We start from the raw sequence: 17,493 nt of genomic DNA, 5'->3' as shown, positions 1-17,493 counted from the left end.
TACTGGTCAGACCGCAGCTATTTTAAGCCAGCTTTGAAGTGCTGAAAAATCCAGAAATCTAGTTTCTCACATACAAAAAACATGAATACAAATACTGGGCTTTCTGAATGGACTGGTCTTTTCTTCATCATGGGCCATAGGTCAAACAATAGGTTGATGACTCCTCCATTTATTATTGCTTTGTCTACAGTGTTCTCTAGTCATTTCCTTGATCGGAGTCATTGCTTCCTTCCTTTGAATTTGATTTGACTTGCTGTCCTTGGCAGCAGTGGTTTCATAATGAGGGTGGATCAGATACTTCTTTAACCTCTAATGTGGAAAAAATGCTGCAGAAAAAAGCATGTGACAAAAAGTTTTATTACTTTGAATAAAATCTCAAGTGGAAAATTAATTTGGACACACTTTCAGCATACAAATGTATTTTATTCATCACATTTTTTCAGCTTACACACACACAACTAAAATTTTGGGTGCGCAAACAAAACCCAGACTTTCTAAAATGAAAGTATCATGTGGATGTTTCAGACAATAGGACTAAGCAGCTTAAACTTCCTGAGAGACCTCCCACAACGCTGGCTTATTTTGTCACATACCATCGGAGGTTTCATGAGATAAAAAGAACTATGAACAAAGTCCCTTTCTTCTTTCACTTTTATGTTCACAATCACACGTTTCTTAACGTAAAGAAAAGATTAAAAGGAGAAACATCTGTGTGTGACAGCCTTGGAACACGAAGATAAAGAATTTACATGCGTGTGATTTAGTAACAAGCCACAATAATACATGTCAGCGGCACAGGTAGATTCCAATAAAACGGACAATGTAAACCTTTTTCGTCAGGCCAGCAGACACACCTTTTAATTCAGTTCAAATCCTAAACACTGAAAGATTCCAGAGACTTGCTTTAGCTATTGATTAAAGCAACATTAAGTGGAAGGTCAGAAAATCACATACATATATGGTATATTTGACTTCATTTTTAACCCTCCTGCTTCTAGAAAGTGTCTGAAATGGACAAAAGGCATCCTGAAGAGTTTTGGTGGCCGTGAGTGAGGAAGAATGTATCAGCTGAAAAGGTGTGTTCTCCCTCTGATTCACCTCAAGTGCACGATCCTCCCGCTGTGAAAAAGGACAAACACCAGTCTTTAACGACAGTGACAGACGGTTAGCTTTTTTCTGACCGGTTCCTGTTCAGAGCAGCTTTGGGCGTAAACTCCAGTTTGTCTTTCAGGCTAAGCACCTGCGTGCTGTCCATGCCAGCTTGTTCCAGCAGCTTCCTCTCCTCCCTCAGCTCAAGGATGCCCTTCTCCTCCTCCCGGGTTTTGGGGGTCCCTCTGATGAACCACTCTAGGTGGTAGCCCACCGCTCCGACCACAAGGGCGACAGGGAAGGTGATGTAGGGAGCGTAGGTCCGCATCGCAGTCCACACAACAGGCCACATGACTGCACACAGCTCTTGCTCCCAGGCGCTACATAGGGGAAAGGAAAATTAAGAGTTATGAATATAACTGGAGGGAAATGGAGGCCATTTACTCATAAGAGAAGACGGTGTAAAAATACTTATATTATTAGTTCTGGTTTAAAATGTGATTTCTATTCCACTGGTTCCCCCTTGTGGTTCAAAACTGATCCTGACAGTTAAACCAAATCATGTGCAATTGCACAAATGAATTCCATCAGACTTATACAACATGAACCTACTTGTATTGTTTGTCTGTTTATTGTTTTTTAATCCTATTAAATCATCAAATGAAAACTAGTTGTGGTATTTCTGATCTTTCTGACAACCATATAGAGATATGTATTTCTAAAACCATGTCTTGCAGCCAGCTCTGAGTGTTTAAATATCAATACTTATAAAATGATGAGTGGACGAACAAATGGAGAAACAAACTGATGCTAAATCAAACCAGTTTCTCAAATGTAGGCAGATGAAAACTTCTAATGTCAGCATCATGTCACGTAATTACCGCTGCCAAGGAGATTGTTTCAGTCTGAGTTTGTTTACTACTGTACTTGTCAACCAATTTGAATGGAACTTAATATAAAAGTATAATAAAGAATCCATGGATCTTGTTGAAGGACTCAGGAATGTTCAGGGACCAGTATGACTGTGCAATATGTTGCAGATCCAAATAAAAAAATCTCGATCTAGTGAATTTGAATGTGGTTTAATAGAAGGACAGTTGGGTCTTAGTAGAGGTCATCACTTACACTGAATGTCAATGTAGTTGTATAAACATTTAAGTTTGTTTCATTGTGACAATGACACTCATTTAAAGGTTAAATGATAATCTGTGTTGTCTTGTGTAACATGCATGCCGAATTACAACCCAGACCTCCACGATTCATAAAACTTATTCATTCACGTTCGACCACTTGTTTTTACTTTGAGCGCACGCAGGGAGAGATAAAATGGACAGTTTTTTCAAGGAGGTTTGGTGTAGCGCCGGTCCGACTGGTGAATTAACCAGAGAACGTCGAGGACCAAAAGCGACACAACGTGCCGAAGGTCGAACACGACACACTTCACACAGGGCTGTCTTCACGAGCTGCGTGTTCCCGCTGACACGCAGAGTTTACTTCTCCACGGGGGTTAATTCATTAGGCTCCACCATAGACTGTTTATCTCCACTCACCTTCAGCACGTTGACGATGCTGCGGCAGATCGACGCAACTTCCGTCTGACCACTTCCTGCTTCCTCCTCATTGGCCGAAGAGCGTCGCTAGGCTTGCAACCAAGAGGGTTAGAGTTGAATGAGTCCCAGAGCTTCACTACCACCTAGTGGTCAAAATACCAAACTGCTTCGACATGAGAAATACTAAACACAGAAACACACACAACTTTTTAAAGTTCTATCCAAACAATGACGACTTCTGTTAGAGCTGGGATTGATACGGATGCTGCGAATAAATCAGATTTTCAAAGTTTTGTTTAAAAATAAACAACATTTGGACTCAATGCAAAAGAAAATTAAACTAAAGTTAAAACTCAGTCGTCAACTAACAAGAAAAAAAACATTGTTTTATTAAAATATGTTATTAAGCTGTAGAAGTATCAAAGTGTCTTAATCAACTCAATTTAAAAAAGCATTTGCTTTGTGACTATACAGTCTAATGTGATGGTTCTCAAATAAGGACCCTCAGACATCCAGGGGGTCTGTGAGGAGTTTACACTTTCATCCATTGATGAAAAGCATTTATGGGAATTCTCAGGTAAAAAATAATTCAATAAATATCTTTCTAAGAGATTTCTCTTGTGTTGGTCTTTCACATTACTACTTTAGGCAATTACAGTTTTCTAAGGGACAGACATGGGGGAGTCCCTGGAGTCATTTATTGTCGGGGATCCTTCCAAAAAATTGAAAACCTCTAATCTAAGACAGTTGTGTTTTCACACAACATATACTGGTTTATGTCCTTCTCTCCAGCACTGACATTCATAGAAATACTGCCTCTTTCTGCGTTCAAACACTGGAACAGAATCCTCCTCTTGAGGAACACTCACGAAAGCCTGACAGATCTGTCGCCATTGTTGTGTAACATGTTGACAAGGCCCCCCCCCCCCCCCCCCCCCCCCCCCGCATGGATGATAAGCCCCTCAACTGTCAGGATAGGATTTTATTTTATTTATTTAAAAAGCACCGTTTGGCATTTAAAGGCAGAGTCACACTGAGAGGGCTTGGTATTCTGAAGGAGACATTTTATTCAGGGAGGCTTTGCTTTTGTTTAACTGCTAATGAAGGAGGCAGAGAGACTGTGTCCATTTCACAGGGGGAAGAAAATACTCCACAGTGGTTTCTGGGTAGGGATTCGGCAAAGCTCTACATGATTGATGACGCTGCCAGTTTTCTGTAAAACTACAAGAAGGCTGATCTTCAGCGAGCTGAACGCAGCACGTCACGGAGCGATGACCAGTTCTGACTCATTGGTCATTTGTGCACAAGCAGGGGAGTGAAAAATAGTCCTATTTCCAAAATCTTTATGTTACTATTACTTATAGTGACTGCTCAAATGGTTGTGATTAACAGGATTCTGTGTGGGTGATAATGCCTCATGCTTCAAACATGAGTCCTCCCTCTGTGTCTGTCCATCTTGTAGTTGCCAGAACTGGCATTTGATCAGTCCTGTCAGATAAAGTGAAATGTTCTCGTCCCCTGGAGGAAAACAACATCCCTAGTGCCAGTTCTGCTTTACTACCAGCCTTTAGCAGTGCCAGGATTATTTCATCAGCTGCTGTTTATTGGTACATAAGATTTAGAGCGGTGCCAAGACAAGATTTTCATGTAAAAAATACAGCCGCCTTATCAATCCGACTGACAAACTGACAGAGTGGAGTGTCACATCCTCGCAAACTGAAGCCCCGTAGACCTGCTCTATTTGCCAAAGTTAATTACAGATGTCAGGCATGGCCAGTGGTGGGAAAATTCCTCATTACAGGGGAAATGACAGTCAGGACTTAAGTTGAATCACTGCTGAATCACGTAAGCTAAAAGAGGCTGTGGCACGGCTCTCTGTGGGCTCCAAGCGTCAAGCATGGTGCACTTTCAGCCACACTTTACAGTCCCCAAACTCAAGAGTCTTACTGAAGGTGGTCCACACACTTCAACACATTCACCTTCAGTGTGTGGCTGGCAGGGAGAATATGACTCAAAGTGTGCTTAAGGACCAGGGACAGCTAAGTTTAGCTTCAGATTAAGATGGAAGGCAGGGAGTAGAGGAGGAGATGGATGCGCGAGAGGATTTGATGGATTGCCTGTGATTTAGAGAGAGGCGAGGAGAAGCAGGAGGACTTTTGACACAGACTGTGATCAAGTGGTGTAACAGACGGTGAGGAGGAGAAACGCCAGATGTGGAAGGGAAAGACAGGCTTTTCTTTCTTTTCTTTTTTTTGCTCTTTTGTGCAACCAATCTGCCCCAAAAACTTATTCCAAGTTTGAACATTCGCGGGAGGGAAAAGTTCATATTCTATCTGTAATTAATAGTTACATTTAAAAAAGATAGTTTAATCAGAGCGTCTGAAGTAGTTTGCGTCATGATCCAGCAGAGGGCGATCAATGTCAGCATGACCTGTTGCGTGCCCTTGAGCTATAATGAGTCCAAAAAGTTACGTTGTTTTGCTACGAAGATGGAGGATGCTAACAGTTCCTGTCACTTTGTGGTTTGAAGTGAGTGTGAATGATTGTCGATGAAGAGAAAAAAAAATACATCAGAGTGTGAAACAAAGGCATTTATTTGTTTCTGGCATGTTTAGGCATTAGGAACCATTTTGGCATTTTCATCATTCAATAATTTGAATGTTGCATATAACACAGTGGAGTGTATCATCAGTTACTGGCCCCACAATCATTTTACTGAAGCTGGCAAACCCTGTTTTTTCAGAGATTTAAATCTTTTATATTTTGGTCAAAGATATATATAAATAATGCATATATATATATCTCATTGATACTGGCTTACAGAGAAGCAATTTAGCAAACATGGAAATGAGTAAAAAACAGTCCAAGAAACAATAATTTGTAAAATGAATTTGTATAAATGTGGTGCTTTTAAGTAATATCTGTTCCCTATAGACTCCGGAGTATAGTTAATATGAATTGAACAGTTTTTTTTTTTAATGGCAAAGGACCATGTTAATGCTGCATGAAGGTCCAGCATATAGACAGTCACTGTCATACACAGTAATGCATGTATTCCGCTGTAGGAGTAGAGACATTGCTGATACATTGATTCAGTCCTGACAGAAATGTAGATAATAGAGTTGTTGGATAAACATTCAGGAAATTCAACATGTGTATACAAGTGCTCTCTCTGGATTTTTAACTATTCATACCTTTGATCAAACATTGGTTCTAGTAAACAAGGGACTTAAGTGTTAACTGCCATTGTCACCCAAGTCCTCTGTTGTGAGATGGACCCGTTCAGATGGACCTTCAGAAGGACCCCTGGTCAAAGTTAAGATGTGTAATAAATCCTTTAGTTGCCTTTATAAAAGCTTTATCTATTGACAGCAACAAGCCACGGAATGACGTGCACAGGCTGTTCCACTGCAAACATATAGATGTGTGAGGGCACTTATGTGAGAACACTGAGCAGAATGTGACCTGAACATGGAATTATGATGATGTGAACTCAGAGCAGTGGGACTGTCAATGGCTCACATGAGCCTGCTGATGGCCCCGGAGAGAAAATCCTCGTAGTTGAGTCGGACGTTGCCCGTCATGGTCGTGTCCCTCTCCCTGAAGACCTGCGTCATGCTCTGCAGCTGGGTGCACACCTGGATGAAGCGGTCCAGCTGGATGCCAGGTCGCCCGCCCCGCAGGGTGAAGCGCTGCACCAGCGTCTCGGAGAACTGGGGACTGAGGTTGTAGCCCATCTGAGCGAGGGCTGAGGAGAGAAAAGAGTGAATTTATATTCTTCTACTTGTGTGTGTGGGGGGGGGATGTTTTCACCCCATCCCATTTATTTTGTTTGTTTGTTAGTAAGTTAGCAAGATTACAGAATTAATGAATGCATTTTGGGAGGGATGGATCATGGGTCAAGAAAGAACCCACTAAATGTTGGTGCTGCGGGAAAAAGAGGCAGTGTGAGGAATTCGTTTTCACTTCCTGTAACGTTGTTAGATAGGCCTTTTATACTCTTTCCCAGATTTTCCATGGAATAATTCATGGATCTGGATGAAAAAAAATTTGGATAATTATACTGACAACTGACTTTTAACATACAGTAACAGGAATACCTTGTTGCAGCTCTGTGCCACTGATGCTCCCTGAACGGTCTCTGTCATACTGCTGAAACAACGCCCTCCACCGCTGCATGAAGTCCCACAGCGCTGAGAAGCCTAACAGGTCAATTCGACCTGACCGGGTCTTGTCAAACATGTCTGAGAGGAAATAGAAAACACAGCACATTCAATCAAACATTGGTTTTCTTCAGCTGATGTTGCACAATCTTTCAAAAAGTGCATTTCCAGTATGTTTACAGCGAGCGGCCACCTTGGATCTTTTCTTGTGCTATCTAGAAGGAATGCACAGAAGTCACACCTCTCCTTGCTGTCAATGTACACCCTGGAAATTCCACTGGAATGCAAGGTGGTTGCAAAACAGTCAACAAGACAAACATGACTCAGGCATTTTTTTGAGTCATGAGGAGATTCCTGTTGATTAACTTGGGAAATGTTGCTTGGCTACTAGTCCCAATTTCTTTTTCTGAGAACTCCTTTATCCTAAGTAACTGCCCCTGTCCCCATTGCTGTATCCGTTTTGATCTCTCTATTGTATTTTACATAGTTAAAGTCTGTGTCACTCAAGAAACCCATCAAAACGCTTTTATCAACACAGATCTAACCCACACTCCACTGAGCGTTTCATTTCACTGCAGCTGCTTGACTTACTGATCATCAGGAGGCAGGTCTCGTCATTAAAAGCAGACCAGTTGGAGTTGACGAGCGCCTGCTTCAGCTCCTTTAGGTTGATGAAGCCGCTGCGGTCCGTGTCAACAGTCTGGAACCACTGGTACGCCTCTGGGTTAATGCCAGGAGGCATGTTACCTGCACAGAGGAACAACAAGAGGATGAAGAGGGCGGTGAAGAATGAATATACCCCATTTCCATCACTTCCAATTATTTCTATTTATTTTCTTTCCTGTTTTCCCATCCTTTTATTTTCTACAATCATAGTCTCTCTGGCTTTGAGGAGAAGCTGATGTGTGGAAGAAAAAAAGAGTTAGTCAAAGAAAGAAGAAAAAGACAGTGAACATTGTTAGAAATTCAGCATCTGCCTCGTTCCAATGCAAAAGAAAAAACTGTTTATCAAGAGATGAAGAAACACTTCTGCTGTCTGACAGTTGAAGCTGTGCTGACCCTCTTAAGCAGAAACCTGATCATAAAAAATAATGCATGTGTGCTTTGACTGAGTCTTTTGCTTATGGTAGGAAGAATAGTAGTATACCTGGAATGACAGTAACATAGAATATGCTCTGTATATAATTGGTCAGTCACATAATTCCTATATTTTAAAGGTGTTAAGAAAAGAAAGGAGGTATAAACATTTTACTGGAAGATTTCATAGATACATATTACAATAATGATGTGCAATATTTCCACTGCCCTGTTAATCATGTGTTCCTAGATTAGGGGTCGCGACTCACCGATGGGTCAATTTACAGTACAACAGGAAACATTGTGACATGTGTATGTAGATTTTGTTTTGTGAGAAATAGCCAAAATCAATATCTTTGTATGTTTCATCGACCTCCAGGAACGACGAGGGGTCCCAAGTCTCCAGCATCTTTACTGTAGGGGTCAGGGGTTGAAAGGTTTGGGATCCCTGCTTTAAGTACTGTCGCTAAACTCAGGGATAATGAATCCTTAAGGTCATTTAACCAGTTGACATTCTGTTGAAGAATACCTCCCCCAACCTTACTTAAACATGCTCAGTGTAGGTGGGTTTAAAGGTTGTGAACAAGCCACCTGAGAGACAGAGAGGGAGTGTGGGGGCAAGAGGCCATTACCTGAATACATGGAGAAGAAAGGGAGTGTGAGAAAATATGGTACAAGACGAGGGGTGGAGTGGAGAGTGGGCTGGTTGTCAGAAAAATGAATGGGCAGAGAGGGACAGGTGACACTTCAGGCCAGACCCTGATAGATTCTGTCCCTGTGGGGAGTGATGGCAACGGTGGCTTTCAGGTTCTGACTTCCACTTAGCTGCTACAGGAAACAGTGTAATCACATACAGACACACACACTACACACTCTTTACCCATCTGTCTCTTACTCTGTTTAGCCCTCACTTAGTATTACTGGAGTCATCACTCCAGCTGTGTAATCCTGCTGAGGGGCACAAACTGAACCCTGTCTCTACATGACTGTCTGGGAACGCAAGTCATTTTCTATCCATCATCTCACCAGAGAGCGAGGAGACGAGAGAAAAAGCAATGAAGAGGATGGGAATGAGAGGCTATCTGCAGCCTCCTCACGTTTAGAATCTGCTTGTTCAACTCCCACAGGCGGAGGAAGCAGAGGACTCTTACACGGCCCCAGTGTCAACCTATAGTTACCTGCAGGAGCATGGTGGCCATAGGGTCCTCCATGATGCTGTCCCCCGTAACCGCCATAATGCCCACTGGGGGCACCGCCTGGTCCATGCCCATATTGCCCTGCATGACCTGGGATTCCACCGCCGCCATAATGACCTCCTGGTGGACCAGCAGGAGCTCCGTATGGAGATGAGTGGGGGGACCCATATGGACCACGGCTCCCACCATATGGAGCACTTGGTGGTGGGTTGCCCCCTCCTGGATAGCCCTTAAATGACAAACAAAGGTCACCAAAACTATATGAGCACATTAGCATTGACAGGTAGCAGCATTATATTTCCACAGAGTACCACAGGTATAGAGAGGTTTTTAGATATATGTATAGAAGTACCCAGTGGTACATTCGAAAAGATATTAAAGGTGTGAGCACTAAATATCTGAAGTTGTCATAACCACTGCTGAGCGGGTCATTCTGAAACACTGGAAGAAGCATGAACCTCCAAATAATCAAGAACGGTTTAACACCGCCACAGAAACAGCATCCTACGAACACCTCAATTATAAGATGTAAACCGGATGTCTTCTTGGAAATCTGGAAAATGTTAAAACTGAATAAATCAGCTGGCAAAATACTGTTTCCTGAATATTAAGGTTGCAACCTTTTTCTATACTTAATTTTGTTTTTAAATTCTATTCTTATTTATATTATTTATTTGTATTTTGTTTTGTTCACTCATTTCTAAATGTGCCCTAAACGTGTCAGTACTGTTCTACACAGTATGTAAACAGTCTCTATTTTGCTAAATTGCAGCATCATGCAATTTATTGTGTACATTTACTAACTCATTTAAATGTGTGTGTATGTATATGTATTGTTTAACATGTATTCTTTTGCTTGTTTGTTCTGTTTTTGGAATAATTTGACTTCCATTATACATGCACCTTACCATACCTGCGACAACTGCTGTAGTTTTAACAGAAACAATAAAAAGCATAATTCCAAAATGTAGTACCAAGTGGTGGGAAGTAACTAAGTACATTTACTTTAGCTGAACTTTAAGAGTTTAGAAGAATCTTGCACTGTACTTGAGTATCTTCCATTGTCTGCAGTTCAGTACTCCTTCAGCTTCACATTTCCCAGGAAGATAAATGTGTTGATCTACATTTATCAGCAGCAGTTACTATATATAAACTATATTGGAGTTTTGGACTGTTGATCAGACAAAACATGAATACACCACGGTGATCTCTGGGATGTTAACTGGGGAGATTCTCTGTGTTTCACGTCATTTATGTTCAGGAGTTGCACATGTGTACATAATGTAGACATACGTTCAGTTGTGGGGAAGTTTTCCTCGCTGGGTTGAGACATATAATTACTCGATACCAATTCAAAGTAGTGGTTTTGGGCAAAATTGCAACATCTACATTTCAATGCTGCTAACAGATGTGTCAATACCACTAGTCCAGCTGTTTGCTACGTACAGGATAACAACATAGCACTAAGGCTACTTCTACTTTGCTGACTTAACTTCCACATCAGCGACAGTAACAACGTTCAACTAGCCGCGGTGACTCTTTCCATGGAGCAGCTGTTAGCTTAACTTAGCTCAAGTATCAGACTTTACTCCTCCGAAGTGAAAGATTCACGACAAACCAACTCGCTGCTAGCAAAGAAAACACAGGAGCTAACGCTTCACTCGGGTTACGAAGTCGTGTAAACGTGATGTACAATAATAAAACAGTTGATAAAGTTGTTCAACAATGTTCGTACGTTGTTATAACAAACATATATAAAACACAAAGGCAGTATTTCTGTACCTGGCCGTAGTGGAAACTCATGTTGTTCGGACTTCACTTCCTCAGAGGCAGTTCACTGCAGCCGGATATAGCGCCGCCCGGCTCAGCCTCACGATTGGTTCATTTGTGCGTCTGTCAAAACCGCACCCGCGTCCCCTGCTCCTGATTGGATGGTGGAGACGGAAAAATGATGACGACAGTACATGAGTGTACCGAAACTTGATTTCATTCTTGTGTCTCCACAACAAAAAGCCTTCGAAACTATTACAGCTGTTATTATGTTATATTTTACTTTAGTCTTTGTTAAAGTCTATTATTTAATATATATATATATTTTTTAAACTATAACAGCTTGAAACAAATTCTCTCTCTCTATATATATATGTGTGTGTGTGTGTTTAGATACATGTGTGTAAATATATATATATATATACGTGTGTATATATGTATGTGTATATATCTTTACATATGTATGTGTATATATATGTGAGTTTGTGTGTATGTATATGTGTATATATATATATATAAATATATCTGGATATATATGTATATGTGTGTGTATGTGCATCATATTGTATTTAAATTTCAATTACTCCCCTATCATAAATCACATTCGTTCATCATTTCCTTTTATTTTTGTACATTTTTATTTTGTACTCATGTTCATTCATTGTACTAATTTCTGTCGTGAGTAATACATTGTTTTTGTTTTTTTGACACCAACTAAGTTAACTCACTGTTTGGTCCTCAAGAGTCTGCTCGAGTTGTGACTCTTAAAATATACCAATACATCATTTTAATGCTGTAATCTTCACAGAATGGGTGATACTGAAATTTAAATGTATTGATATGCACATACATACATGTGAACAGTGTAGGCTGGCCTATATCAGTGAAGTCACACACATGCAGCTATATATTGATTCATATATATTTTTAATATCAACCAAAAGGAACATATACACTGGGGTATTTTTTGAAATACCTTTATAGATCAAAATAAATACAAAATGTAAAATTAAATATATTAGTTTGAATCTTCACAAAAAAAAACATAAAACTTAAATTGTGGGTACAAAAACATGTTTTGAGGTGCATGAATATGTGCATAAATTAATTATATACTTTCATTAAATCAGATTTAATGTGAAGAAGGGTCAGAGTAAGTCGTGAAGAGCATAATAAAGAGCATTTTCGAAGAACAAAAACCTCTCAAGTGACTGCAGATTACTGTGATAACCCTAAAGCAGTGCTTTATGTTGTTTTATTCATTAGGGGGCAGTGAGTAACTGCACCACATGAGGATTTACATTTTATTTAATAGCTAAGTTTGCCACTGGCCCATAGTAATACACAAGAAGACGCACACACACACACATCCGCACACTCAATCACAGACACACAAACCAATTCCAAAAATAAAAAACATAAAGGAATTCTTTAAACCCTCTAACTTCCTTTGTAATCCTCTGTTTTTGAGGAGTTCATTTGTAGGCACCAGATCTGTGTTCCTGCACAAAGTCATTCAACATGATTATATTTACAAAACGCTGTCTCAGAAATCCCCTGAGTTGATGGAAATCTCTTTGGCGTTGAACTGCAGTTCTCCACCTGTTCTGGATTTTTGAGAACTTTATTCAATTCTTCAACCTGGACGCTGCCACATTAGCAGCCTTACATTATTTTTTCTCAGTTGCCTCCTCAGCCTTGCCGTTACTCAGGTTCTGAAGAGATATCGTAGGATCCACCCTGATTGACGATTTGGACCTGAACTCTGACCTGGGCACTGCTAGTGGCGTCATCTCGTGAGTCTGGGCGAACATCCTCTTGTCAGCCTCGGCCTTCCTCTTAAGGATCTTCTGAATACGTTTGCAGATGAGGTAAATCATCTCGAGGATGCACATAAGGACACAGACAGCAGAGGAGACGACCATGAAGAGGGTGAAGATCTTCTTCTCGGTGGGGCGGGATATGAAGCAGTCCACAGTGTTGGGGCACGGCTCCAGGGAGCACTTGGACAGGCGGGGCATGTCGTAACCATCGTAGACGTAGTACAGGATGTAGAGGAAGCCGGCGTCAAAGCCTGCTTTGAAAATCAGACTCACCTATGAGGAAGATGAATGAAGGTTAAACTGGGAGACACATCATCAACAATGTCCATGTTAAGACCAAAGAAGAAAACTTTCCCTCCCTCAATTCTTACCAGGTAGGTCCACCACAGCCCCCCACGTTTCTTCCCAGGGTTGGCATAGAGATGGCTGCCCTTGTGCGAGGCGGTGTACTGCACGTCCTTCTTCTCCCGATACTTCACGTGGCCGACCACCATCAGCGACGGGCACGTGACAAAGATGAGCTGCAGGGCCCAGAGGCGGATGTGGGAGATGGGGAAGATGTGGTCGTAGCACACGTTGTTGCAGCCCGGCTGGGCCGTGTTACACACAAAGTCTTTACTCTCGTCACCCCACACCCTCTGGGCGGCCACCACAAACACCATCACCCTGAAAACAAAAACCATGGAGAGCCAGACGCGGCCGAACACGGTGGAGTATTTGTTGACCCCGCTGAGGAGGGCCTCGAGTGCAGACCAGTTCATGGCTGCTGCTGCTGTTGAGGTGGAGGGAGACGGAGATGCTCTTCAGGTAGAAATGGTGGGATGAGGTCCTTGATGAGATGATCGTGAATAATGTGAGAAAGACAAAGTAGATTAGAAAATGGATAACAATAAACTTAAAATTTGCTCTAGATAAACACATTTCCTTTCATACATTGGATTTCACTTTATAAAACAAAAATTTAACCACGGTGCAGAAGGGCCAAAATCAAGTTTCTAAAATGGGTGAAGAAGGAAAAATCCTGGATTCTACATGTGCCACTTTCTCAGACCCTCCCTGATTGGATGATGCCCCCATATTTATACTCTACAACTGTTTATAAAGTGAGCTTTCTGTTATAAATCTACAGTTTCAAAATCAGAGCCAATATGACCTTGATGGCATCATCAGGGTCATTGCTCCACCCCTACCTCTGTCATTATTCAGCTGCTTTGCATAGAACAAAGTGGACGGAATCAGATGTGTAAAATAAGTGAAGGGCCCCTTTAAAGAATAACTCATTTAACATATTATTAAATATCAAATATTAAATATCTCATATTGAAGCAGAGAATCAGACATGCAGAAAAACATATGATTTAATTTCAATATTATTTCCACATTTATAGGTTGACATATTTTCAGTTTTTTGCATTTTTTATTTAAATCAATAAGACCATAATAGTTATATTGCATGCATTGCTGCCTCTGTATTACTGTTAGTCCTCCCGAATAAATTATCACTAATGCAGCAATGTTCAAATATTGATCACCCGTGAGGAAACAGGACACCGTTCTCACAAACGCATTTCCAGACAAAGCTGGTTTCTGTTTACACGGAGCCACCTTTTCAAATTGGACTCATTTTACATCAATGAGTGAGTCATGTTCAGAGCCTCCCTTTGCTGAAAAGACAACCCAATACTCTCAACTCTATCAGTCAGCTATGTGAGCAGCGTGGCTGATGATCAGGCGACCACATTGTTCACCTTTGTAATCCCAAATGCCTGATACAGCCCTCAAAGCACTGTTAAGGGAGGGAAGGGAATGTTCAGTTAAAATATCATCATGTGGCTTTAATAGTCGGAAGAGAGAGATGTAATGGAGGGTCTGCCATGCTACATAAAGGCAGGGGGCATTGCAACAGCATAAGCAAAGCAAGCACTCGCCTAGGGCCCCCAGCTGAGAGAGGGGCCCCAGAGAACAGCTGATTCACAGTATTGACAATTTTGTTCAGACCACCTTAAGATGTATAATCTACCCAAAATGACACCATGATTTAGAAACCCCAAAAAGGCAAATTTATCCTGCTTTTACAAACCAAAAAGAGATTTGACGCAACCGTATACTTCCGTGCATTCTTTATGCTGGCGGTTGTTAAGCAACATATTCACTGGAGGGGATTGTAGGGTAGAGAGTTTCTGACAACAACAAACATGGTGACAGTGAATGTTTGTAAAAATGTCACTCTTAAACCTGATGCATAAGGGGCCGCCTTGTAAATCGCGGTGGACCAACTTGCCAAGTCGTAAAGTCTCTTCTCAAAAAGTTCTGCAGTTGTTAAAATCTCTTCCTCATATTTTAGACCCCCATGATTTCTGGTGGTACTAGTCTGTTTAGTCAATTTCATCCTTATCCAAAAGCTTTCGTGTACAAATACAGATGAACAGACACAGGGTTCCGTCTCTACGTATCCACTGTTCAGCCCCATGCTGCTATCTTCCTGCCAAAAGCCTTGTGATCTTAGAGTTTTTGTTGAAGACTAGATTGTCATATATCTTGTGTTTCTTTGGAGGAGGGACCGGTTTGCGTCAATCGGGTCTTCTGGGTCCTTTTCGTCTCGGGCCTCCAAAGTCCCTTGTAATACTACAAGTGTTACAGTTTCTCAAAGAATTTCTTTTCAACAACAAATGGTGGGGGGGAACCTACTTCTCTTCTCCATTTACATCTCATTCTGATGAATGCTCACGGCCTGACAGAGAACTAGTTGGATAACAGCCTCGCTGTCCACTGTTCCATTTCAATTCTGCCTCATCTAATCCCGAGCATTTGAATTCAGAAACACTTTCCTCGAGCATTTCGGCATCACTGTAGACACGCTGAGCTGTCAAATCAGCTGCTTCTTTCCCTCTCATCCAGCATCCCTGACTATTAAATTACACAGCATAAGAAGAGTTGGCTCAATGAATGCCCTCGCAATCACGACACAGGCAACCGAAAGCAAATGACAGACTTTCAGTCAAAGTGAATGTTACCTCTACTTTATCTTGCCTCCTAAGTGGATAATACAACCAGTGATATTAATCTTTAAATGTGTCTCAGCCCTGAGCCTCTGATGCGGTGACGTTTTGCAGTTTTACCTTGAGAGGAGGCTGTTGGATCATTCTCAGTTTCAATCCTCAGGTGTGTCATTTCTTAAAAAAAAAAAAAAAGGACCCGACCAAAGATACATTTGCAAATTTCATGTTTAGACACAACACACATAGTGTTACACAAACGTACACATAGCATGTTTATTTTTGCTTTTGCACAAACATGCAATCATCCGATCGCGCCGACACATACACATCTCTGATGTGACACTCAGCCCAGATGGACTGAAAACCTCAGAGGCAACAGAATATCTTGTCTCAGGGATATGGCACAGGTGGACCACAATTTGTTTTTCGCATTTGATCTAGATTGCAATTTTGCCGTCTTCAGCAACTGCTCGTCTGTCAGAGTGTTTGTCTTTCCTCTTGTTGTGACAGATGAGTCGTATCACGTATCTGGTTATGTAAGGTCTCTGATTTCAATTTACATACTAAACGCCATGCAAATACAGCTCTACAGTGCATCCTCTCGGCATTAGTAGGAGTCTTACAGAGTGTGGGAAAGATCAACAATCATAAAGTTTCTTATCATGCAGCAGGTGAGGTGTGAGGCTTCCTTGTATAAATTGCCTTGATCCTGAGGGAACATCATCATTATGTCCACAGCTTTATTTGCACCCATGAACAGCCACCTCACCTGACAGAGTGGTTCTTGACTCTAACTCGTTCAACCTGTCGAGCGAGTTGGAAATACTTTCCTATCCACCAAGACAACAATGTCTGTATGAGTCAGTACTTCTCGCTCCCAAGGTGGGGTTGGATTTCTCTTGAGTGTGGCCTCTTTTTAGTCTACCTCTTCCCAGCACTGCTTTTCTTTCTTCTTCTGTCTCTCTACTTTCAACCCCGACTTTCTCCCCCTTTTTCAAGGTTGCACACTTCAGCCAGAGGAGTAAAGCGCAGGCAATCCATGTTTGGTTTTGTTCACATCGCTCCAAGTTATCTGTCTTAACAAATCTCTTTCCTTTTGTGTGTGAGTCAGCCAGAGCTCAGCTCTTCCTCCCTGACGTACGACATCCTCCCCAGGTTGTGTGATAGAAGAGGAACAGAACTAACGATGTTCTTGCACTCTTAGTGTCTCATTTTTCTCAAATTCCAGATTCTTCTCATGTGAAATCAAGCTGAAATACACTTCCACTAAATCTAATTTATTTCATCTAATAATTCATGTACAAATACACACAGAGATGAATCAACTTACTTGTGTTACAGGGAAGCTGCATAAAAAGACGCTTCCCGACGACAACGTGAGTCGTGTCCCAGCAGGCTTTGTTGAGTCAATGCTAAGTGACTTGAGTGTTACCTGAGTATTTTGAGGCTGGTGACTCTGAGGCGTGGACCGACCGGAGGGGAGGGTGGGGCTTCACCTACAGACACTAAAATGCTCTCGCACACTTGTAATTCCAGCCTGTTCTGCATGATCAAACCGCAGGGTGTGGAAACAGCTTTACAGAAAACTGGACGCAGCGATTGGAAAATGATGCAATGATAATAGTTAGACTAGAGGTGGCTATAACCTGGGAGATACCAGATTTGCATGGTGTTGTTTATAATGTGAAACTGATGCCAATCAGCAAAGTGTAATCTGTTGGTGTGAGCACATGAATTTGTTGGTTTTCAGGCATTTAACCTTTAGATCCCACTTAGTATCTGCTTCATCATTTTACTGCCCCTGAGCACTGGGATGACTTTACATC

General features: G+C 41.5%; 3 protein-coding genes across 3 annotated transcripts; all 3 read right to left on the bottom strand.

The window, feature by feature from the left end:
• Nucleotides 1-402: 402 nt before the first annotated feature.
• smim12 (small integral membrane protein 12) lies at nt 403-2,794 on the bottom strand. Its single transcript, XM_020090370.2, has 2 exons — nt 2,640-2,794; nt 403-1,469 (listed from the first exon to the last, which is right to left on the bottom strand). The coding sequence occupies exon 2, from the start codon at nt 1,439-1,441 to the stop codon at nt 1,166-1,168; it is 276 nt and encodes a 91-aa protein (XP_019945929.1). The 5' UTR covers nt 1,442-1,469; nt 2,640-2,794; the 3' UTR covers nt 403-1,165.
• A 2,421-nt stretch (nt 2,795-5,215) lies between these two features.
• On the bottom strand, nt 5,216-10,994 carry pef1 (penta-EF-hand domain containing 1). The gene is made up of 5 exons (XM_020090958.2): nt 10,858-10,994; nt 9,058-9,304; nt 7,394-7,549; nt 6,740-6,883; nt 5,216-6,387 (listed from the first exon to the last, which is right to left on the bottom strand). Exons 1-5 carry the CDS (start codon nt 10,876-10,878, stop codon nt 6,158-6,160), a joined length of 798 nt encoding a protein of 265 aa, XP_019946517.2. The 5' UTR covers nt 10,879-10,994; the 3' UTR covers nt 5,216-6,157.
• Nucleotides 10,995-11,875: 881 nt separating this feature from the next.
• Nucleotides 11,876-17,128, bottom strand: gjb9b (gap junction protein beta 9b). Its single transcript, XM_020090492.2, has 3 exons — nt 16,998-17,128; nt 13,040-13,497; nt 11,876-12,941 (listed from the first exon to the last, which is right to left on the bottom strand). Exons 2-3 carry the CDS (start codon nt 13,427-13,429, stop codon nt 12,516-12,518), a joined length of 816 nt encoding a protein of 271 aa, XP_019946051.2. The 5' UTR covers nt 13,430-13,497; nt 16,998-17,128; the 3' UTR covers nt 11,876-12,515.
• Between the last annotated feature and the right edge of the window lie 365 nt (nt 17,129-17,493).

The sequence above is a fragment of the Paralichthys olivaceus genome, chromosome 20 (assembly GCF_024713975.1).
Source record: "Paralichthys olivaceus isolate ysfri-2021 chromosome 20, ASM2471397v2, whole genome shotgun sequence".
Classification (NCBI taxonomy): domain Eukaryota; kingdom Metazoa; phylum Chordata; class Actinopteri; order Pleuronectiformes; family Paralichthyidae; genus Paralichthys; species Paralichthys olivaceus.
This window is presented reverse-complemented; position numbering and strand designations above follow the sequence as displayed.